At 40.1% G+C, this 23,915-nt stretch overlaps 1 protein-coding gene and 1 long non-coding RNA gene across 10 annotated transcripts in view; one reads left to right on the top strand and one right to left on the bottom strand.

Moving 5' to 3' along the window:
• The window catches only part of BLOC1S5 (biogenesis of lysosomal organelles complex 1 subunit 5), a 170,552-nt gene extending 148,187 nt beyond the window's left edge, over positions 1 to 22,365 (bottom strand). For 7 of the 9 annotated variants that reach the window (XM_035294983.3, XM_008993996.5, XM_008993998.5 and 4 more), the window contains exons 1-2: positions 22,233 to 22,365; positions 20,531 to 20,613 (exon numbers count right to left, since the gene is read on the bottom strand). In XM_035294983.3, coding sequence (XP_035150874.2) covers positions 20,531 to 20,613; positions 22,233 to 22,344 — 195 coding nt within the window. In that variant the 5' untranslated portion in view covers positions 22,345 to 22,365. Of the gene's footprint in view, positions 1 to 401; positions 532 to 20,530; positions 20,614 to 22,232 lie in introns of all 9 variants that reach the window. The other 2 variants (XM_078368414.1, XM_002746239.6) reach the window with 1 other exon arrangement.
• On the top strand, positions 22,006 to 23,042 carry LOC144582039 (uncharacterized). Its single transcript, XR_013533764.1, has 3 exons — positions 22,006 to 22,245; positions 22,441 to 22,713; positions 22,840 to 23,042. It is a non-coding gene; the product is annotated as an uncharacterized LOC144582039 (long non-coding RNA).
• Positions 23,043 to 23,915: the final 873 nt, after the last annotated feature.

The following is a 23,915-nucleotide window of genomic DNA, read 5'->3' as shown; positions in this document are numbered from 1 at the left end:
GGCACAAGAATCACTTGACTCTGGAAAACGAAGGTTGTAGTGAGCCAAGATTGCATCACTGCCCTGCAGCCTGGGAGGCAGAGTGAGACTATGTCTCAAAAAAAAAAAAAAAAAGCTGTAAAAATGGGTGAAAAATGTTTTGACTTTCTCATATACTAAACAGATTGTCTCGTGCACCACAGATGCTCACATCTTGCATTGGAGATTAATGCTTTTAACATCAATGCCAACACATTAATCACTAGAAAACTACTTTCTCTGTAATTGGGCTTCCCTCTTATGTATCCAGGTTAAGAACTTTCCCTCTCCACCTCCCACCATAATTAATACTCAAGGAAATATATTTTGCTGCAGCATTCATTTGAAATGAAAAGCAATAAAAAAAAAAATTGCTGGCTCACATCTCTGGAGAACGTGGCTCAGATTGTCCCGCATTGTGTCTCTACATCTGGGAAGAGTATGTTCATTTGTTTCATGGATCATATTCTTCAAATTTTCAAGAACTCGCATTTCTCGAAGACCACGTTTTTCCTATTAAAAGAGAAAGTAAATGACTAATAAATACTGTAGTTTATTTTTGAGACACAGTCTCACTGTGTCAGCCAGGCTGGAGTACAGTAGCACAACCTCAGCTCACTACAACCTCCACCTCCGGGATTCAAACGATTCTCCTGCCTCAGCCTCCTGTATTTTATTATCGTTATTTTTTTTTTCAGTAGAGATGGGGCTTCACCATACTGGTCAGGCTGGTCTCAAATTCCTGACTTCGGGTGATCCACCCACCTCGGCCTCCCAAAGTGCAGAAATTAAAGGCATGAGCCACTGTACCCAGCCATATTGTGTCTTAAATCTTATCCACCCAGGTTTTGGTTGTAAGGTTATGACTTATTACTGAAAATTTATGCAGCCTTCTTCTAATTATTTGGCAATTAAATGCCTTACAACCCGGAGGCATTTTTAAAATTATGAAATCCTTTTGGAGCACCAAAAGTTGCAATATGAGTAATATTTTTATAGCAATGTTAAAAAATTGGCAAGAAAAATACTAAAAGAACAAGAAAAATGGCCCAGATTGCCACGTTTTATTAGAAGGAAATTAAACACCCCTATCTGATCCTAAATTTCATTTTGTCATTCTTACTATCATATAGCTTCTATTATTATGTGCTATATTTTTTATCTGATTTTTTTTTCCCTCAAAATAAAAATGGGTAGTGAAAGTACTATCTAAATACTTCCCTATGTAGAAAAGAACACTGAAGGCCTGAGACTATTATCTTTAAAAAGGCCTCCTCATAAGCTTGACCCTAGCTGGGGGCTGGAAACTTGGATAGTAAACAGTTCCCCATGTTGATATAAAACCCTTCCATAAATTATAAAAGTATGTCACTGTGCCTAAATGGTTTACACCAAGCTTGCCCAACCCATGGCAGATGGGCTGCATGCGGCCCAAGATGGCTTTGAATTTGGCCCAACACACATTCGGAAACTTCCTTAAAATATTATGAGATCTTTTTGTGATTTTTTTATTTTTTAGATCATCAGTTATTGTTACTGTATTTTATGTGTGGCCCAGGACAATTCTTCCATCAGCTATTGTTACTGCTAGTGTATCTTATGTATGGCCCAAGACAATTCTCCCAGTGTGGACCAGGGAAGCAAAAAGACTGGACACCCCTGCTTTACGCAAACAATGTGATGAATGTTGAATACCCCTTTCCTTCTGGAAGTCTAAAAATGTTGGACACACTAGGCAGAGGATGCCTCCTTGACCAGCCCCCAGTAAAACCCCTGGACTCCTAGGCTTAGGCAAGCTTCCCCATAAGATTACACTTTAAATGTGTTGTCACAACCTGTCATAAGGGGAATTCTGTGCATTCTGTGTGACTCCACTGAGTGAGGACTCTTGGAAGTTTCTAGATGGGTTCCTCCAGACTGCTTCCCAAGCACCTTTTCCCTTTGCTGATTTTGCTTGGGAGTCTTTTGCCATAAAAAAGCTTGCCACAAGTATGGCCTTATGCTGATTCCTGTGAGTTCTTCTAGTGAATCACTGAACCTGCAGGTGGTCTTAGGAATCCCGAAAACATCTCCATTCCAGAAAGTAGAGCAAAATCACCCTCACTGCCCAAAATAAGACTGGGCTATACTTAGTAACTTGCTTTCAAAGAATAGAACAGGGAAAGAGAAAAATATTAGAGAAAATCAGCAAATGCAATACCTCAACCAGGCCAAGAAGGTTCACATCATCAGTGGTGTGTTGATAGCATGCACTCCCTGATGTAATGTGATAAGAGCACTTCACCTCTGTGGTATTCCTTCCCAATACCCAAAACCCCACTCTAGTCATGAGAAAAACAATAGATAAACTCAGATTGGATACCTAGCCAGTACTCAAGACTTACGCAAAGGTCAAAAAAAAAAAAAAGAAAAGGAAAGGCTGAAAAACTGTCGCAGACCAAAGAAGACTAAGGTGGCATGATAACTGGATGCAATGTGGTACCCCAGATTAGATTCTGAAATAGAAAGGGAACTATAAAGAAAAACTGGTAAAATTCAAATAAAGTCTGGTGTTTCATTAACAGTAATGTATCAATGTTGGTTTCTTAGTTTTTACAAATATAGCATGCTAATATAAGAAATTAAATAATGAAAGAAATTGGGTAAGGTGTTGATACGGTTTGGCTGTGTCCCCACCCAAGTCTTACCTTGAATTGTATCTTCCAGAATTTCCACATGTTGTGGGAGAAACCTAGGGGGAGGTACTTGAATCAAGGGAGGGCCAGTCTTTCCCATACTACTCTCGTGATGGTGATTAAGTCTCACAAGATCTGATGGGTTTATCAGAGGTTTCCAGTTTTGCTTCTTCCTCATTTTCTCTCGCCACTAACATGTAAGAAGTGCCTTTCACCCCTGCCATGATTCTGAGGCCTCCCCAGCTGTGTAGAACTGCAGGTCCAATTAAACCTTTTTCTTCCCAGTCTTGTGTATATCTTTATCAGCAGAGTGAAAACAGACTAATACAGTAAATTGGTACTAGTAAAGTGGGGCATTGCTGAAAAAATACCAGAAAATGTGGAAGTGACTTTGGAACTGAGTAACAGACAGAGGCTGGAACAGTTTGGAGGGCTCAGAAGACAGGAAAATGTAAGAAAGTTTGGAACTTCCTAGAGACTTGTTGAATGGCTTTGACAAATATGCCGATAGTAATATGAACAATAAGGTCCAGCCTGAGGTGGTCTCAGATGGAGATGAGAAACTGGAGCAAAGGTCACTCTTGCTGTGTTTTAGCTAAGAGGCTGGTGATGTTTTGTCCCTGCCTGAGAGATTTGTGGAACTCTGAACCTGAGAGAAAGGATTTAGGGCATCTGGCAGAAGAAATTTCTAAGCCGTAAAGCATTCAAGAGGTGACTTGGGTGCTGTAAAAGGCATTCAGTTTTATAAAGCAAGCAGAGCATGAAAGTTTAGAAAATCTGCAGCCCGACAATGCGATAGAAAAGAAAATTTCATTTTCTGAGAAGAAATCAAGCCAGCTACAGAAACTTGCATAAGTAACAAGGAGCCAAATGTTAATTCCCAAGACAATGGGGAAAATGTCTCCAGGGCATGTCAGAGGCCTTCATGGCTGGCCCTCCCATCACAGGCCCAGAGGCCTAGGAGGAAAAAGTGGTTATGTGGACCAGGTCCATTGCCCCTGTGCTGTGTGCAGCCTACGAACTTGATGCCCTGTGTCCCAGCCACTCCAGTTGTGACTGAAAGGGGCCAACGTACAGCTTAGGTTGTGGCTTCAGAGGGTGGAAGCGCCATGCCTTGGCAGCTTCCATGTGATGTTGATCCTGTGAGTGCACAGAAGTCAAAAATTGAAGTTTGAGAACCTCTGCCTAGATTTTAGAAGATGTATGGAAATACCTGGATACCCAGGCGAAAGTTTGCTGCAGGGGCAGGGCCATCATGGAGAACCTCTGCTAGGGCAGTGTGGAAAGGAAATGTGGGGTCGGAGCTCCCACACAGAGTCCCTGCTGGGGCACTGCCTAGTGGAGCTGTGAGAAGAGGGCCACCGTCCTCCAGACAGCTTGCACCATGCACCTGGAAAAGTCAAAGAAACTCAACGCCAGCCTGTGAAAGCAGCCGGGAGGGAAGGTGTACCCTGCAAAGCCACAGGGTGGAGTGTCCCAAGACCATGGGAACTCACCTCTTGAATCAGCGTGACCTGAATGTGAGACCTGAAGTCAAAGGAGACCATTTTGGAGCTTTAAAATTTGACTGCCCTGCTGGATTTTGCACTTGCATAGGGCTGGTAACCACTTTGTTTTGGCCAATTTCTCCCATTTGGAATGGCTGTATTTACCCAATACCTGTACCCCCGCTGTATCTAGAAAGTAACTAGCTTGCTTTTGATTTTACAGGCTCATAGGTGGAAGGGACTTGCCTTGTCTCAGATGAGACTTTGGACTGTGGACTTTTGGGATTAATGCTAAAATGAGTTAAGACTCTGGAGGACCACTGGGAAGGCATGATTGGTTTTGAAATGTGAGGACGTGAGATTTGGAGGGGCCAGGGACAGAATGATATGGTTTGTCTGTATCTCCACCCAAATCTTAACTTGAATTGTATCTCCCAGAATTCCCATGTGTTGTGGGAGGAACCCGGGGGAACTAATTAAATCATTAGGGCCGGTATTTTCCATATTATTCTCATGAAAGGGAATAAGTCTCATGAGCTCTGATGGGCTTATTACGGGGTTTCTGCTTTTGCTTCTTTCTCATTTTTGCTTGCTGCCACCATGTAAGAAGTGCCTTTAGCCACCCGCGTGATTCTGAGGTCTTCCCAGCCATGCAGAACTGTAAGTCCAATTAAACCTCTTTTTCTTCCCAGTCTTGGGTATGTCTTTATCAGCAGCATGAAAATGAACTAATACAGGGGTATATGGAAATTCTCTGTACCATCTTTTTTTTCTACAAATCTAAAATTAATACAAAACAAAAAGTTTACTATAAAAAAGAGTGGTAAACTTGACTATGAAAAAATAATCGGTTAGTTATGTCACTGAGGTTTTTTTATCTTTTTTTGAGCCATTCTTATATGGCCAGCTTACTTTTTCTAATTTCCAAATAATAAAAAATTAACAACTTACAAAAAAGTTGTGAGAGAATATAATGAACTCTCATTACTTAACACCAAGCTTCAGCAATTCTCATGACTGATTCCCCCCGCCATAATGCTCCCTACCTCATCCCCTCCAGATTATTTTGAAGCAAATCCTAGAAAGTATATCATTTCAACTGTAAATATTTTAATCTGTATCTTTTTTATTTGTTGTTGTAGAGACAGGGTCTTGTTCTGTTGCTGAGATCACACCACTGCTGGAGTGCACTGATGTGATCATGGCTACTGCAGCCTTGAACTCCTGGGCTCAAGCAATCCTCCTGCCTCAACCTCCAACTAGCTGGGACTACTGGCGCACACCACCACGCCTCGCTCTTTTTTCTTTTTAAACTTTTTTTTGTAAAGACAGGGTCTCACTTTGTTGTCCAGGCTGGCCTAAAACTCCTGGGCTCAAGCAATCTTCTCACCCTGGACTCCCAAAGTGCTGGAATTATATGCATGAGCCACCATGCCTGGTCTCAACATATATTAGTATCTTTAAAACACAAGACTTGGCTTAAATAGTAAGACCACCTCTCTCACACACACATACACACAGTCAATAGTACTATTTTTTTTTTTTTTTTTTTTTTTGGTGAGATAAGTGTCTGCCTCTGTTTTCCAGGCTGGAGTGCAATAGCATTATCTTGGCTCACTGCAACCTCTGCCTCCCTGGCTCAAGTGATCCTCCTACCTCAGCCATCCAAGTAGCTGGGACTACAGGCACACATTATGATACTTAACTAATTTTTGTATTTTTTATAGAGACAGGGTTGTCCCATGTTTCTATAAAAGACATTTGTTGACAACGCTTGGCCAACAATTTTTTAATATCATGAAATATCAAAGCAGTGTTCACATTCTCTCAAACATCCTGTTTTTTATCCCCCAGTTTGTTTGAACCACAACCTAAACAAGTTTTATATATTACAATTTTAATATGTTTCTTAAGTCTGTTTAACCAATAGCTTTCCCCTTTCACTGTTTTCCCTTGCAATTTGTTGGAAAAAAGTGAGTCATTTGTTCTGCACAGTTTCCCACAGTCTGTTGTTTGCTGAATGAATCCCCATGGTGTAATTTAACATACTCCTTTGTCTCTTCTCTTTCCTGTAAATTAGTCGTTAGAACTAAAGCCTTGATAAAACTCAGGGTTCTGTTTTCTGTTCGCAGTAATGTTTCAGATATGAGTTGTATACTCTCTACAGCATCTTGGTAGCATTCTGTCTTTGTTTACTAGCAGAAATACTCTATGAAGAGAAACTGCCTCCATCGACAACTTGGTTACTCTGAGGAATATTCACACACAAAAGGCAAAATAAAACACTTGATTCTTTCCCCCTTATTTACCAGTTTCAAAAACAATGAGTTGTTTCCCTAGTACCCAATAAAGGTGATTAAAAGAGGTTTTTTGTCTGTTTGTACATATCCCTATGACACACAGATTTAAAGATATTTAAAGTTTTTCAATCCATTGCAGCATTTCTCACAGTAGGAATGTGAGGTCTTTTGCACCAGATAACTGTTTCTCAAATGATCTCAGCTTTGTCCAGTGGGATCCTAGTCAAGCTGGCTCTGGAATGCTTCAGACAAAACTCTAGTAATTTTGTAGTACCTCATTTGCTTTCTGGCATGACCTGATGCTCCAGGTTCACCCTCTGCATTTCCTGCTCTGGACTTGGAATGAGCAGGTGTCTAACTCCCACTGGGATGTAGAAATGGAATTTGGAGACCGAGCACAAGGGCTGCTCACTGCTATTAGGTTGGTCACTGTTTCTAACTTTTCCGTGAACAAGGCTAGGAAATATGTATTTTTAAAAAGAATAGATACATCTTAAGTTCATATTGATAGTCAAGGTCAAGACCACAGAATTTCTAATTACCCTCTTCTGTTTTATCTGTTTCTTTCCAGTTATCAAAACACCGACATAATTGTTTTACCACTGATTCAATCAAATAATAATACCAATACTAGCATCAACAAAATAATTACTAAAAAAAATTTAAGATTTTTAAAAAATTGTTTTGAAAGTATATTTCACTAGGATGTAAAGTCAAATCACTGTGCCTTGAAACTGCATGGAACAATTTCTGAGTAGCAATGACATAGGCTCGTGCCTTAAATCTGTATCTATAAAACAAAATATATTCAAAGAAGTCTAGCTTCTACTCCTATCCTTTATACCCCATTTCCTCCATAGCTTCCCTTTAGGCAATTATTAATAATTTAACTAACCACTGTTGAGTATATACATGCATGTATAAATGTATACATGTGAATGTGTGCATACATATATTTTTTGAGATAGGGTTTCACTCTGTTGCCCAGGCTGGAGTACAGTGGTGAGATCCTGGCTCATTGCAACCTCCACTTCCTGGGCTCAAGAGATCTTCCTGCTTCAGCCTCCAAGTAGCTGAGAGAACAGGCATGAGCCACTATTCACAGCTAATTTTTGTATTTTTTGTTGAGAGAGGGTTTCATCATGTTTCCAAAAACTAGTCTCAAACTCCTAAGCTCAAGCGATCCATCTACCTCAGCCTCCCAAAGTGCTGGGATTGAGCCACTGTGACTGTCCAATGTTTATACTTCTAAGTGTACACAAGCATACCTTACTTTACTATGCCTCACAGATACTATGTGTTGTTTTTTTTTTACAAATTGAAAGTTTGTGCAACCCTGTTTCAAGTACGCCTATTGGCACCATATTTCCATCAGCAATTGTGTCCCTGTGTCACATTTGGGTAATTCTCATATTTCACAAGTTTTCATTACTCTTACACCTGTTACAGTGATCTGTGACCAGTGATCTTTGATGTTACTGTCGTCATAGTTTTGAGGTACCATAAACCACAGGCATGTAAGACCATGAACTTCATCTATAAATGCTGGGTTTGTTCTGATTGCTCCACTGACCAGCCGTTGCCCCATCTCTTTCCTTCTCCTTAGGCCTCCATATTCCCCAAGACACACTGAAATTAGGCCAATTAATAACCCCACAATGGCCTCTAAGTGTTCAAGTAAAGAAAGAGTCATACATCTCTGACTTTAATCAAAAAATAGAAATGATTACACTTAGTGAGGAAGACGTGCTAAAAGCCAAAACAGGATGAACATAAGGCCTTTTGCACCAGATATTTAGCCAAGATGAGAATGGAAAAGAAACATTTTTTCCCCCCCAACATTTGCCACCTGGGTTCAAGTGATTCTCATGCCTCAGCCTCCTGAGTAGCTGGGATACAGGCATGTGCCACCATGCCTGGCTAATTTTTTTTTTGTATTTTTAGTAGAGATGGGGTTTGACCATGTTGGCCAGGCTGGTCGAGAACTCCTGACCTCAAGTGATCCACCTGCCTTGGCCTCCCAAAATGCTGGGCTTATAGGGGTGAGCCACTGCATCTGGTGGAAAAGAAACATTCTTGAAGAAAATTTAAAATGTTATTTCACTGAACATATGAATGATAAGAAAGTGAAACAGCCTTTAGGCTGTTAATAAGGAGAAAGTTGAGTGGTCTGGATAGAAGATGAAACCAGCACAACATTCTCTTAAGCCAGAGGAAGGCCCTAATTCTCTTCAATTCTATGAAGGTTGAGAGAGGTGAGGAAGCTGCAGAAGGTCTGAAGCCAAGCCAGCAGAGGTTGGTTCATGAGATTTAAGGAAAGACACCATCTCCATAACATACAAGTACAAAGTGAAGCTGCAAGTGCTAATACAGACTGCAAGAGCTAGCTAAGATCACTGTCACCAATTGAACATTAATGAATCACAAACATTAATGATTCATAGGTGGCTACACTAAACAACAGATTTTCAATGTATGTGAAACAGCCTGCTGTTAGCAGAAGATGCCACCTAGGACTTTCATGGCTTGAGAGGAGAAGTCAACGCCTGGCTTCAGAGCTTCAAAGGATGAGCTAACTCTTTTGTTAGGGGTTAATGAAGCTGGTGACTTGAAGTTGAAGCCAGAGCTCACATACCATTCCAAAAATCCTCAGGCCCTAAAAACTTATGCTAAATCTACTCTGCCTGTGCTTTACAAAAGGAACAACAAAGCCTGGATGACAGCATATCTATTTACAGTATGGTTTACTGAAGCCCACTGTTGAGACCTACTGCTCAGAAAAAAAGACTCCTCTCAAAATATTACTGCTCAATGACAATGCACCTGGTTACCCAAGAGCTCTGATGGAGATATACAAGAACATGGATGTTGTTTTCATGTCTGCTAATACAATATCCATTCTACAGCCACGAATTAAGGAATCATTTTGACTTTCAAGAGACTTACTATTTAAGAAATAATTTTCTTAATAGCTGCCACAGTGATTTCACTGATGGATCTGGGCAAAGTAAACTGAAAATCTTCTGGAAATGATTTACCATTCTAGATGTCATTAAGAACATTAATGATTCATGGGAAGAGGGTAAAGTATCAACATTAACAAGAGCCCGGAAAAAGTTGATTCCAACCGTCATGGATGACTTTGAGGGGTTCTAGACTTCAGCTGAGGAAACCATTACAGATGAGGTGGAAAAAGCAAAACAATTAGATGTGGAGCCTGAAGATATGACAGAATTCCTGCAGTCTCATAATAAAACTTGAACAGATGAGGAGTTGCTTCTTATGGATGAGCAAAGAATGCAGTTTCTTGAGATGGAATCTACTCCTGGTGAAATTAGGCCAATTAGTAAGTAACCCTACAATGGCTTCAACATGTTCAAGTAAAGTAAGCGTTGCACAACTCTCATCTTAATCAAAAGCTAGAAATGATTACACTTAGAAAGACATGTTGAGAATGCTGTGAACACTATTAATATGACAATAAAAGGTTCAGAATATTACAGACTTAATTAATAAAGCAGCAGCAGGGTTTGAGAGGACTGAAATTTTGAAAAACTTCGACTGTGGGTAAAATGCTACCAAGCAGCATCTCATACTACAGAGAAATCTTTGTAGAAGGAAGAGTCCACTGATGTGGGAAACTTCATTGCTGTCTTATTTTAAGAAATTGCCACAGCTATCCCAACCTTCAGCAACTACCACCCTGATCAGTCAGCAGTCATCAACATTGAAACAAGATTCTCCATTAGCAAAAAGATTATGACTTGCTGAAGGCTCAGATGATTACCAGCCTTATCAAGAAAGTATTTTTTAATTAAGGTATGTACATTGTTTTTTTGACATGATGCTACTGCACACTTAATAGACTACAGTATAATGTAAACATACTTTTCTATTAATTGGGTACCCAAGAAATTTGTTTAACTTGCTTTATTGCAATATTCACTTCATTGCAGAGACCTGTAACCAGAACCACAATATTTCTGAAATATACCAATATATTATACATATTTTTAAATTCCTTTAAGATGGAGTTTCACTCTTGTTGCCCAGGCTGGAGTGCAATGGCACAATCTCAGCTCACTGCAACCTCCACCTCTGAGGTTCAAACAATTCTCCTCCCTCAGCCTCCTGAGTAGCTGGGATTACAGGTATGCACCACCACGCCCAGCTAAATTTTTGTATTTTTAGTAGAGATGGTGCTTCATCATGTTGGCCAGGCTGGTTTTGAACTCCTGACCTAAGATGATCCACCTGCCTCAGTCTCCCAAAGTGCTGGGATTAGAGGCATGAGCCACCGTGCCCAGCCAAAATTCCCTCTTTTTTAAACAAAAACATGATATACATACTTTTCTTATTTCACTTCATGAGTCAAATTCATAAACACACACAACAAATATATATATATATATATATATATATATATATATATATATATATATAAGATCTTTATGTGATCTTTGTTCTCTCTTTTTGGTATATCTTTCAGTATTTAGAAAAACTGGTATTCTTGTTCTCATGGTTATGTTTATACTAATACAGATCAAGTATCCTTAACCCGAAAATCCAAAATCTGAAATGCTCCAAAATCCAAAACTTTTTGAGTGCTAATATGATGCTCAAAGAAAATGCTCATTGAAGCATTCTGGATTTTGGAATTTTTGATTAGGGACACCCAAACTATACTTTATATGATACCTTTGTATATAATACCATCACTTTTTTGGTGATTATCGGTTCCCTATTTATAGCAATTTTAATACTAGATGATAATCTTATCTTTACCCAGCTCTTCCCTCCTTTTTGGGATCCAGTTTGAAATAGCACCCTTTTACTTCCAGTTAATATTTATAGGCAATCATTAAGGAAATTCTAATTTCACATGCCCTCACTGTCTCCCTCTATTTTCTAAGAATTATATTATATCTTCACATCAGAACATAGAGCCACTGGATATTACACTGTCTGCCTTTATGGTTTATTCATCATTCTGTAAGTAAATGTGCATTGAATGCTTACCAACTATTGTTAGGTAGAAGCCTCTCTAATCATTTTGCTTGGCTGAAATTCTTTCCTTAGCAAAGGGTCATTGGAACAATCATCCCAGAGTCCTTGCATGACCTAAGTGTGTGTGGTTCCTGTACCTGGGAGTCAGTTTGGCTGGATATAAAATCTCTGGCTGTTATTCCATTGTCTTCTGGCATGAGATAAGATACATCTGTTAATTATTGTGTTTTCTTGCCCCTTACAAAGGACTTAGTCATTTTGTCTGGATGCCCAAAAAACTTTTTTTCTACAAAGTCTAATAGATGTATTGGTAACTATCTCAGTGTCATCTATTCTGGGTTACTTTTTCTGAATGTAGTGTGCCCTTCAATATAATTTTAGTAGTATTTTACTTCAAGAAGGTTTGTTTTTTTACTTCTAGTTTTCATATTTATATTTTATATTTACTTTATTATATTGCTTTAGTTTTCTAATCTAGCAGCTCATTATCACACATATTTCAATTTTCAACTTCACTTAAGGACTGACTCTTCAGTTGTTTATTTACTTGTGTTCCTTTTAGTTTAGTTTTCATTTATGAAATGTCTTTAAATTTCTTTTTCCTGAACTATTTCACCTTACCTTTTATTTTTGCTGTTTCTGTTTTACCTAATCATTTCTGAGTTTTTCCTTTTATGAGTTATATTGTTTTTCCTTGCTTCTATAATTTTCTTATGCTCCTGGAGCTCATGTGAAAATACTAGTTTGGTTGAGCATGGTGGCTCATGCCTGTAATCCCAGTATGTTGGGAAGCTGAGGCAGGTGGATCACCTGAGGTCATGAGTTCAAGATCAGCCTGGCCAACATGGGGAAACCCTGTTTCTACCAAAAAATACAAAAATCAACCAGGTGTGGTGGTATGTGCCTGTAATCCGAGCTACTGAAGAGGCTGAGGCAGGAGAATGGCTTGAAGCAGGAGGTGAAGGTTGAGCCAAGATTGCACTACTGCATTCCAGCCTAAGAGAAGAGTGACACTCCACCTCAAAAAATACATAAAATAAAATACTAGGTTATAGTTTTATTTTTCGTGGGGTCAAATCTTTCTTATTTCCTTGAGGAGTATTATTCAGTTCTTTATCCTCTAATAAATGGTGTGGGATTTGACTTTTGCTCAATTTTCAGTGAAATTAGTTTTGCACTATTTTAGAAGGGAGGGGTGGTCAGAACAGCGTTTTTAACTTTAGAGTTGTAGAACTCCCTTTTTACTGTTTCTCAAAGTGTTCAGTTTCCTAAAGTTTCTCTACAGTGCAAAACATGACTGTGAAAGAGTGTTTCAGTTTGGGAGTAACAAAGCTTTGGACTGCTTCGGCACCATTAGGCTTTCCTACAGCCCCCTAGCACCCACTCCTAAGTTGGAGCCTGTGAAGTCCCCTCTGAGTTTCTGCTGCTGCTCTCCAAATGGCCCACTGCTATGGTTTGAATATATCCCCCAAACCTATGTGCTGGAAATATAACGCCCAATGCCACAGTGTTGGGAGGTGGGGCCTAAGGAGAGGTGATTAGTTCATGAGCAATGTGCCCTCATGAATGGACTCATGCCATTATCAAAAGAATGGGTTCCTTCTAAGTAGACAAGTTCAGCCCTCACCTTTTTTTGCCTTCTGCCTCCCACCATAGGATGACACAGTCAGAAGGCACTCACCAGATGAACCCCCTTGATGACTTCCCAGCCTCCAGAACTGTCAGCCAAATACATTTCTCCTCATTATAAATTACTCAGTTTCAGGTTTTCTGTTATAGCATCACAAAACAGACTAAAACACCCATCAGGCTTCCCAAATATATCTGGTGGGAATTTTGAGGCTGTCTAACACTTAAGGCTCTCACAAGTCCCTCTGCATTCTTTCCACTCCCTCTGGCAGTTCTGATACCATGGAAGCCTTTTAGCTGTTGATGAATTGGCCATTGGTATCATGGGGATACCATTGCCTGGTTTTATTACAGATTAGATTGGCTTTGCCATGCTAATTGCTCTGTTTTTAGACATATTCAAAGAGAAAAAAACAAAACATAAAACTGTGCCACAGCCATGCCACCTTCTCCAGATGGCATTGTAATCTGGAGGATTACAATGAAACTATTTCATTCTTTATGGCAGACTAATTTACATGTAGAAGAAAATGGTTTCTCAATTCAAAGACAATCACAACTAAGAACAGAGAGGGGAGCTATGCAGCCCCATTCAGAGGACAGGTTATTATTCTGGGGCCTATGGGTGGGCTCTGGGGTTCCAGGGTGCTCCTGAAATTGCAGTCAAATTGAACACATATGTTCTCTATGCATTTTTTTGGGAAAAAAAATTCTTAAAGGAGTCCATGACCTACTAAAGTAAAGAACCACTTATTTAAAGGGTTATTTATTGTAGCAGGCAAACTGGTAGTTACATATAGTAAGTGAATTAGTAGCCACACCTCTCTAAGAGCCCATTAATAATTAATTTAAAAGACAAAAGTCCTGGCACAGTGGCTCATGCCTTTAATACCAGCACTTTGGGAGGCCAAGGCAGTTGGATCACCTGAGATCAGGAGTTCAAGACCAGCCTGACCAACATAGTGAAACCCCATCAGCACTAAAAATACAAAAATTAGCTGGGCACGGTGGCATATTCCTGTAATCCCAGCTACTTGGGAGGCTGACACAGGAGAATCGCTTGAACCAGGGAGGCAGAGGTTGCAGTAAGCTGAGATCATGCCACTGCACTCCAGCCTGGGCAACAAGAGCGAAATTATGTCTCCAAAAAAAAAAAAAAACCATCCCATGACACTATTACACACATTACATAAAAAAAGGTGTTAGAAAGTCTCTTTTCTTAAACTCACCATCTGGTATGCATTTGTTTTTATGCTGGTATTTTTAACTGAGGGGTACAGTCCACACTTACCATACAAGGAAGAATATAAACTAACATTTGTTTATTTATATATGCATATTGTTTCTGGCATGAAAATTCTCAGCACTCATAAAACTTGGTTTCTGATGTAACCTGATAGCATTAGGAAGAAAATGAGAGACTTACACCATTTAAATTTTTCTTTCAATCACGAGATTTAAAACCATACAGTGGCCGGGCACGGTTGCTCACACCTGTAATCCCAGCACTCTGGGAGGCCAAGGCGGGTGGATCACGAGGTCAAGAGATCGAGACCATCCAGGTCAACATGGTGAAACCTTGTCTCTACTAAAAATACAAAAAAAAAAAAAAATAGCTGGGCATGGTGGCACGTGCCTGTAATCCCGGCTACTCGGGAGGCTGAGGCAGGAGAATTGCCTGAACCCAGGGGGCAGAGGTTGTGGTGAGCCGAGATCGTGCCATTGCACTCCAGCCTGGGTAACAAGAGCGAAACTCCTTCTCAAAAAAAAAAAAAAACCATATAGCGTATACATATACTTATCACATGTTATGTGGAACAGATAGTATGATAAAATGATGTTTTAACCTGACATTTAATAATCTGACAGTGCCTCTAGTAATCTTAACTAAAAACAAGAAATCAGGATGTCATGTGAAATTCTTGTTTGTGCTGCCTTTTGAAGAATTTTCTCCTGATCAATTTAACCCATGTTGGAATTAATTATAATAATCCCTCTCAACTCCTATAGTTATTGCACTATTAAACACTTCTCTTTTTGCCTCTAATTTTAACCACTATTTCCTTCATTTTTCCTAACACCTATTTTTTTTTTCAGTCCAAACATTACCCACATTCTATGAAAATTTCCCTGAGCTCTTTTAGAAGTTGCTTCTGGAGTTGTTTCCTCTTTTGGGCTCTCAAGTTTTTTGTACTTTGCCTTTCTTCTCCCTAAATGGTAAACTTCATGGAGGTAGGAACTGTTTCTTGTTTATTTTTACATGTCTGGTATGACAGATTCCTCTGTCTCCATCCTCTTCTCTCTTGCTATCAACACCTACATTTTATTTGGAGTGGTAACATGCCTATAACAGAGGCTGCCAGCTGTTTCCCACCTGCCTTCCTTTTAGCTATATGAAATGCACATGTAATGGCTAGAGGTCCAAAAGTTACCTTGCAGGCCCAGAGGTGGCTCATGCTTATAATCCCAGTACTTTGGAGACTGGGGTGAAAGGAACAATTGAGCCCAGGAATTCAAGTCCAGCATGGGCAACATAGTGAGACCCTGTCTCTATAAAAATAAAAATATAAATAATTAGCCAGCCATGGCATTGTAATCTGGAAGAATCAAGAGAGAATAGGGAAAACTGCTGCATTCCTTATAGCAGACTAATTTACATGTACAAGAAAATGGTCTCTCAATTCAAAGCCAAACACAACTAAGAACAGAGAGGGGAGCTATGCAGCTCCATTCAGAGGACAGGTTACTGTGGTCCCAGTTACTTGGGAGGCTGAAGGAAGAAGACTGCCTGAACCCAGGAGGTCGAGGCTACAGGAAGCCATAATCGTGCCACTGCACTCCAGCCTGGGTGACAGAGCGTGACCCTGTCTCAAAACAAAAACAATAAAAGCTACTTTGTAAGCATAAGGACAAAGGCAACAATCCCAGGAGGACAGAAGGTAAAACTGGAAGAAAAAGCTGATGTCACAGAGCCACCATTCCAGCCCTAAGCTATCTGTAAACTCTGCATTATTGCGATAGAAAATTACATACTTGTTAAATCCACTATTTTTCAGATATCTGTCACTATTAACTAAACACATTGCTTACTGATATACATAGGTATTCAGTAACTATTCCATAAAGCACTGCATGAATAAAGTTTGCTAAAAACTGAATTATACACATTAATTAACAGGACTATATACTCTATAAGGATGTCTAAATACTTGTTGCCTACCATGAGTCTCTGCTCTGCTCCACACGCGAAAGGCCGAAAGTTCCTGTAAGGCTAGAAAGACAGTGGCACAGAGGACAATGCTTTTGCCCACTGATACTATTACATTAATACTCATTGGAAGGGCTCCACCTGAAAGGTGAGATCCTTAGCAATCTCTGTCCATAATGTTCTTTGGAATCAAGTGAAAAACAGTTTGGATAAAGTCGGGATAAAGACAGTCAACTGCCTTAAATACTAATGAAAACAAACAGAGACCTTAGAATAGCTGAATAGTACTTCAATAATTTAAGTAATGCTGCCACCATGTGGTACTTATTCCCTTCTTTTACAAATAAAATTTTATGAAGAAAGAGGTCATTGTTGCCATAGGCATTAAGTTTTTTAAACACATAAGCAACTTGAGCTTTAAGGGCTAGCCAGTTTTTCCTAAACTGACCTATATTTAAATGGTATAAAAAGATAAAACTTCCAGAAGGTACCATAAGCTCTGCTTCACCACTCTTCTCTGTCTGTCTAACCATGCCACTTAGGGCAAAGACCACATCTGATATCACTGTTTCAGCCAAGACAGAAAAGAAGTATAAATAGGCTGGGCATGGTGGCTCATGCCTGTAATCCCAGCATTTTGGGAGGCTGAGGTGGAGGATCACCTGAGGTCAGGAGTTTGACACCAGCCTGACTAACATGAAGAAACCCCATCTCTACTAAAAACACAAAATTAGCTGGGCATGGTGGGGCATGCCTGTAATCCCAGCTACCTGGGACATTAGGCAGGAGAATCACTTGAACCTGGGAGATGGAGGTTGAGTGAGCCAAGATCATACCACTGCACTCTAGTCTGGGCAACGAAAGCAAAACTTGGTCTCAAAAAAAAAAAAAAAAAAAAAGAATTATAAATAATGCAGATGCATATTCAAACCTAAAGCCTCTAAAACAAGTTGAGGTTTTTCTTCGAATTTGAGAGGAAATATTAGTGTGCAATAGACAGAAAAGGCAGTTGAACCTGAGATACAGGAAAGTTACTGTGTAACTCTAAACCCTCAGAAAGACCCACTGGGGAGGGAAGACCAATTGGTCTGGTGTTGGTCACTGTGTGAAAAGACTGGGTCCAGTACTTTTCAAGAAAAGCAACTCAAACTTAGCTGATGAAATGTTCTTCAGCCCTTCAGAGACCACTCTTCAATAATAAAGACCATTCTTCAAAGCACTGTAAGAATGAAGGGTAGGACTATGTCTGTCTTATTAACTGGCATATCATCAGTTCCTGATACTATGCCTCACATAAAATAAGTGCTCAACACATTTTGTTTGACTTTATATAATCAGCTGCTATACTGTAAGCTGTTTTGACCTTATTAAATTTGTGGTAAATTATTATACAGACTTAGAAAATGAATACAATGCTACATATAGAAGTAAATTAGGGTGACATGATACAGTGTACTGGTGACTGCTTTGGGTTAAAGGGCCAGAGGTGATATTTAACCTGCAATCTAAACCAAAATAATGAGCCATGCAAATACTGAGCAGTAGCAGCATCTTAGGAAGATGGAATTGTTGATGCTGCAACAATCGTGATGTGTTAAAGAAAAAGGAAACATTGTGGCTGAAACACAAGGAGTGAAGAGTTTTGTACAGTAAAGTGTGAAAGACAAGATGAAGTTAGAGATCATCCAGGATTCCTCACTACAGCCAAGGAGCTGGAGTGCACTGTCCCTGTAAAGAAAAGGCACAGTGGGAGGAGGCTAAGCAAGGGTGTGGTCTGATCGGAGTTACAGACCATTTAGCTACTGTACAGGAAAGGTTATTTCACAGAGATAAGACTGAAATTCAGGAGACCAGGTAGGAGCCTACTGCAGATGTCCAGGTGAGGGCTTACTGTGAGCTGGGTTGGGATGGGGTAGTGGCAAGAAGATAAGTAGAATGACTTAAGATATGTTTTGGAGGTAGATTTGCTGATAGTATGGTTGCTGAAATAAAGTAAAAGGAAGAAAATATAACTCCCACATTTAAGAAGAACTAAATACACACTCTATACATGGAAAACACAATACATTATTTTAAAAACATATTTATACAACACACTGTAAAAAAACTTATAGCAAGTTTGTATAGAAATTTCCACTTTCTCCTTCTTCTTCTTTTTTTTTTTTTTTTGGAGACAGAGCCTCGCTTTTTTTAAGACAGAGCCTTTTTTTTTTTTTTTGAGACCAGCCTGATCTCGGCTCACTGCAACCTCCACCTTCTGGGTTCAAGAGAATCTCCTGCCTCAGCCTCCCAAGTAGCTGAGACTACAGGCACATGCCACCACGTCCAGCTAATTTTTAAATTTTTTTTTTAGTAGGGACGGGGCTTTGCCATGTTGGCCAGGCTGGTCTCAAACTCCTGACCTCAAGTGAAAATGCCCACCTCGGCCTCCCAAAGTGCTGGTATTACAGGCGTGAGCCATCTCGCCTGGCCTACACTTTCTTCTTACTAAGGAATTGGTAATCATCTTGACACCACATGGTAAGGGAATAGTCTCTGGATAATTTTCTCCCACATTAATCTTATTTCAAATAAGAATAATAAATAATAATGACAAATAAATAAATGATTAAAAAGATCAAAAAGACTTTAAAAAAATTTTAGATGATTATGTGGTATAATCAGATTGTGGGAATTTATTGCTTAATGAACAATGAACCAATGTTAATTAACATGTAAACTGACCCAATTATACACGTTAATTAACATATTAACTGAACCAATTATGCATGCCAGTTAACACGTATAATCTGTTATACATTAACATGTATAAGAAACTTGGTTATTTACCTAGTTAATTCCTAGGTACCAGACAATATTCTAAGATGCACATACCCTGTGAAGTATTATGCAGTTTTTGAGTCACAACATCTTATTATTTTTATTTTTTTTGAGATGATGTCTTGCTCTGCCACCCAGGCTGGAGTGCAATGGTGCTATCTTGGTTCACTACAACCTCTGCCTCCCAGGTTCAAGTGATTTTCCTGACTCAGCCTCTGGAGTAGCTGGGATTACAGGTGCCAGTCACCACAACTGGCTAATTTTGTATATTGAGTAGAGACAGGGTGTTACCATGTTGGTCAGGCTGGTCTTGAACTCCTGACCTCATGATACTCCTGCCTCGGCCTTCCGAAGTGCTGGGACTGCAGGCGTGAGCTACTGTGCTGGGGGGAGTCACAGCATCTTTTGCACCCAGAAATGGTTACCTATTTAATGCAACAGCTCTGGCCCTCTATCTTGACTGCTCTGTAACAACTGGGTTTACTAAAAGGTTCTCTCCTTTCGGCATATTTATACATCCTGACTGGTAAGTCTCATTTGCAAAAAACTCCAACTTACACGGAATCACAGAATTATTTGTGTAACACCATTTACCATCCCAACAGTAGTTTGAGAAGTTACTGCTCAAAGAACAATGAACCAACTGTACATGTACAAAACTACAGCAATATGAAGCAGGATGTTCATGTATCAGTATCGCTGGAATATAGTATGTAAGGTAAAGAGTGGCAGATGGTTAAGCTAGAAAAGCAAGGGCCAGGTCACAGAACAATGCTGTGATTTTATCCTGCTGACAGATATATTACCAAAGGGTTTTAAAAAGTGAAATAATGTTAGATTCCTCTGGCAGGAGGGTGAAAACTGGATTTGACTTGGTTGATAAAGCCAGCACACCTGTCAGACAGAATGGACATTTAAGAGGTAACCACTAGGTAACATCTAGAAGATGTGGTCACTGAATATGGAACCTATAAGAAAGGAAATAGCCAAGGATAATTCACAAGTTTTAATTTGACTGCTTAGTGACTGCTGATGTCTCAATTGAGGAAAAAAAACACAGAAAATGGGTCTGGAAAACTCAGACCCATCAATCTCTAAAATCCCTTTTTTTTTTCCCCACGATATCTCATTTTATATATTAAAAACACCCATGATCAACAGACATGAAATACCCTAGAGCAGGCACTAGAACTTATGTCTCCCGCTGTTTAGTCTTGAACCTATCCCACTAGAAACAAGCATTTTTACTTCTTCATAATTTTTACTTCAGGTATTTTATGAACATATAAACTGAAATCGGATTTTAAAACTGGGGAATTTCTCTTCTGTATAATAACACACTAACAATTGGGGAAGTACTTTTATAATATAAGTTTAAATACTCACTTCAAATTCTTTTACAAAATAACGAGTTTCTCCTTGAATAACTGGTCTATGATCCAAAAGCCTTGAATGAATTTCTCCAAGATCTATAAAGATAAAATGAAATTCAGGGTTAATCCATGGTAAATGGCATAATCTCTAGCCTGTTTTATTCTCTCCCTTCCCCACGAAGATATGAAGGTTAAAATAAAGTTTAGACTATGGACTAAGAGGAAATCTCATCCACTGCTAGTTAATGTGTACACTGATACAACTACTTTTCAAAACAATCTTTCAATATCTAATAAAGATGAAGACCTGTATACCTAAGATTTTCACACACAGGTGTGTAGCCTAGAAAACTCTTGCACAAATGAATAAGGCCATTTATACATGTTTATTACAGCATTGGTGTAATATCAAAAGAAAAAAAGGGAAACACTTTCATCATACTCATACAGCGGAATTCTATAAATCAGCAACTAAAAATACACCAGACTTATACTTATCAACATAAATATAATAAACAATGTAATACATATTTTATAATAAATATAATTAAAAAGCAGGTTTCAGAAGGATTAAAGCCATTTACATAAACCTCTAAAATATTCAGAATACTTCCTTTTGATATAGAGGCAACAGAACTACAAAGAAATGCATAATAATAATACACACCAAATTGCAGATGCTGGCTACCTTGAGAGGAGGGAGGAGAATGAGTGCAATTAGAGGAAGACACAGTGGGGCTTTTAATTGTTTATTAAGGTGGGTGGTGAATGTTCATTGTAAGTCTCGTTCTCATAAGTCTGAAAAAGTCTTTAAGAAATAAAGGTCTAAATTTAAGTCTTTTGGTGAGTCAGTTTATGATTCTTAGTTATAACTATGTAGTTTAAAATGTAAATCTCAAAATTCTTTGTGAAATTAAATCTGAGTAAGAATATCTATTATTCAAGTTCATTCACCAAATTTTTCATTTTTGCAGACATATGATGCGCAGATTTTAGTGAATTTTATTAGGACATATCTTCTTAAGTATGCCAAGTAGAAAAAACACGAATGAATACAAGCACTGTACATAACTATCCGGTCTATATAAAGAACTACAACTCAACTGTCAAAGACTTTCCCGCAGGAAACAGCGTTGTGAGCTTTAGGAATCAAACCTAATGCCAGCTCCGTGACTATCTAGGTTGTAACCTCCTTGCAGCTCAAAGCACACAGGACACATGTACATTTCTAAACGTGAATGGCTCTTTACGGTGTCATCTAGCACTTTCATAAATGTATCTCACTTACTTCTCGCACCACCAGGAACAGACCGGGTAGGAGAGTGGACAAAGTCAATGACCCGAAGTCACTCAACTCCTAAGCGTCTGCCTCCCGCCGCCCAGATCCAGTGACCTTTACACTACACGTCGGTCGCGAGGTTACCCAAAGAGGTTCTACCCCCAGAGGTCCTGAGCTTGGGGAATAGACTGGGGCGGGCCTAATAGCTCAGGCTACGGCAGAGGAAAGCGAGGAAGCACGAGGAGTTGGGCTGGTTGGCTGCAGTGGGACGCATTTGGCGCGGGGAAAACGGTTGGTACCGACCACTACTCCCCTGCCCCGCACAAACGCACGCGCGCCAGCCTGGGAGCCGGGGTCGGCCCGGGTCAGAGGGCGCCGCCTGGGAGCTGAGGCTACGCTGGGATCCACCAGGAACTACAGCTCTGACACTCCGTACCCTTGATAATGAGGTGCGCTGAACTCGCGGTTCCCAGGGAGTCCCTCTTCTTGCTGCCACCGCCCGGGGCGGCCTCACAACCCACAGGGGTCTCTGTCGCTCCGCCACTCATCCCGACGGGTTCCGCCCACCCGCGGCCGCGCTGCGCCTGCGCAAACGTGGCTGCCAGCTTACAAGATGCGCCCTGGGGTTTTTTGCGTCATCACAGGGCGACGGAGAAATTGAATCCACCCAGAGGGCGGTTCCGGAAAGGCGCCTGCTGTGTAGCCAGGGTGTGAACTGGCAGAAGCTCGTGCCGCCATGCTGGATCAGGGCGGATGCTGCTGGAATAGGAAGGTGTTTGAACATTGGAACTAAACTCAGAGCCCTCGTTATTTGACTCAAAGCTGGTGCATTCCAGTACAGTTGTCCTCCCTTATCTGCTGAAATACATTCCAAGACCCCCAGTGGATGCCTGAAACTGCATATAGTACCGAATCAGGTACATACTGTGTTTTTTCCTTTATATACATATGATAAAGTTTAATTTATAAACTAGGAATAATAGAACAACTTAAAAGTTACGTGAATGTGGTCTCTCAAAATATCTTATCGTACTGTCCTACAGGTAATGAAACCACAGAAAGTGAAACTTCAGCTAAAGGAGGACTATTGTATAGCAAAGCCAATCAGCTGGGGGCTGTTTCCCTACTAAGCCATGAGAGTCGCAGACTATTCTTGCCTTTCTTTTTAGACACCTGTTTCCTAGAATGCTTTTCTTGCTCCTTCTCCCCGTTCAATTCAGTAAACTTTATGCTCTATAATAAAGAATTTGACTGGACTTTGATTCTGGTTCCTGGGAAGTACCGTCAATCCTTGGAATTTCCCAAGTGATAGGAGTGTCTGTTATTCACGGTGGGCCTCTGGAAATACATCTGAGTTTATGTTAAAAAGATGACTCATGGAAGACCCAAGATGATTTCAGAATGGAGGCTAGCCTTGCCAGAAGGGCCAACCATGTGATTAGGGGGCTTAGGCTTTGAGCCACATAACCAGGCCCACCTCTGGGGAGCAGATTGGGGCTGGAGATTGAGTTGAGCCATGTGGCCAATGATTTAATTAACTATGCCTACATAATGGAACCCCAGTGAATACTCTGGACATGGAAGCTCAGGTGATCTTCCTGGTTGGTAATCATTCAACAAAGTGCCTGGAAGGTGAAGCGTTCCTGAGGACACATAAGCTTCTATTTGGGAAAGTTCCCACATCTCTCCCTATGCAGATTTTCATTTGGCTGGTCCTGATATGTGTCCTTTATAATAAAACTGTAACTGGAAGGATAGCACTTTCTTGAGTTCTACGAGTCATTCTGTGAAACCTGAGGAAGTAAAGCAAATAGCAATGAAACATCATGTGTAGAGAGAAGCTGCATGGGTGAGAACTGAGACTCCCTAGCAGTCAGTGCTCAGGCCCTGGGCATATGACAGAGACAGCTAGTCAGAAGTGCAGGTGACCTGGGAACCCCAGAGCTTGTGGCGGGTGTCTGAAGGGCCGTCTTGAGGAGAATCATGTTTTGACTTCTGAAATCTGTGCTAACTTTGGATAGCACTGTAGTTTAATAAACGCTTACATGGCCCTTGCTGCAAGCCAGGTAATACTGTAAGTGCTCTACAAATTTGCATTCATTTAATCCTCATGGCTGCC

This window comes from Callithrix jacchus, chromosome 4, assembly GCF_049354715.1.
Source record: "Callithrix jacchus isolate 240 chromosome 4, calJac240_pri, whole genome shotgun sequence".
Taxonomy (NCBI): domain Eukaryota; kingdom Metazoa; phylum Chordata; class Mammalia; order Primates; family Cebidae; genus Callithrix; species Callithrix jacchus.
Note: the sequence above shows the minus strand (reverse complement) of the source record. Positions and strands in the feature narration are given on the sequence as shown.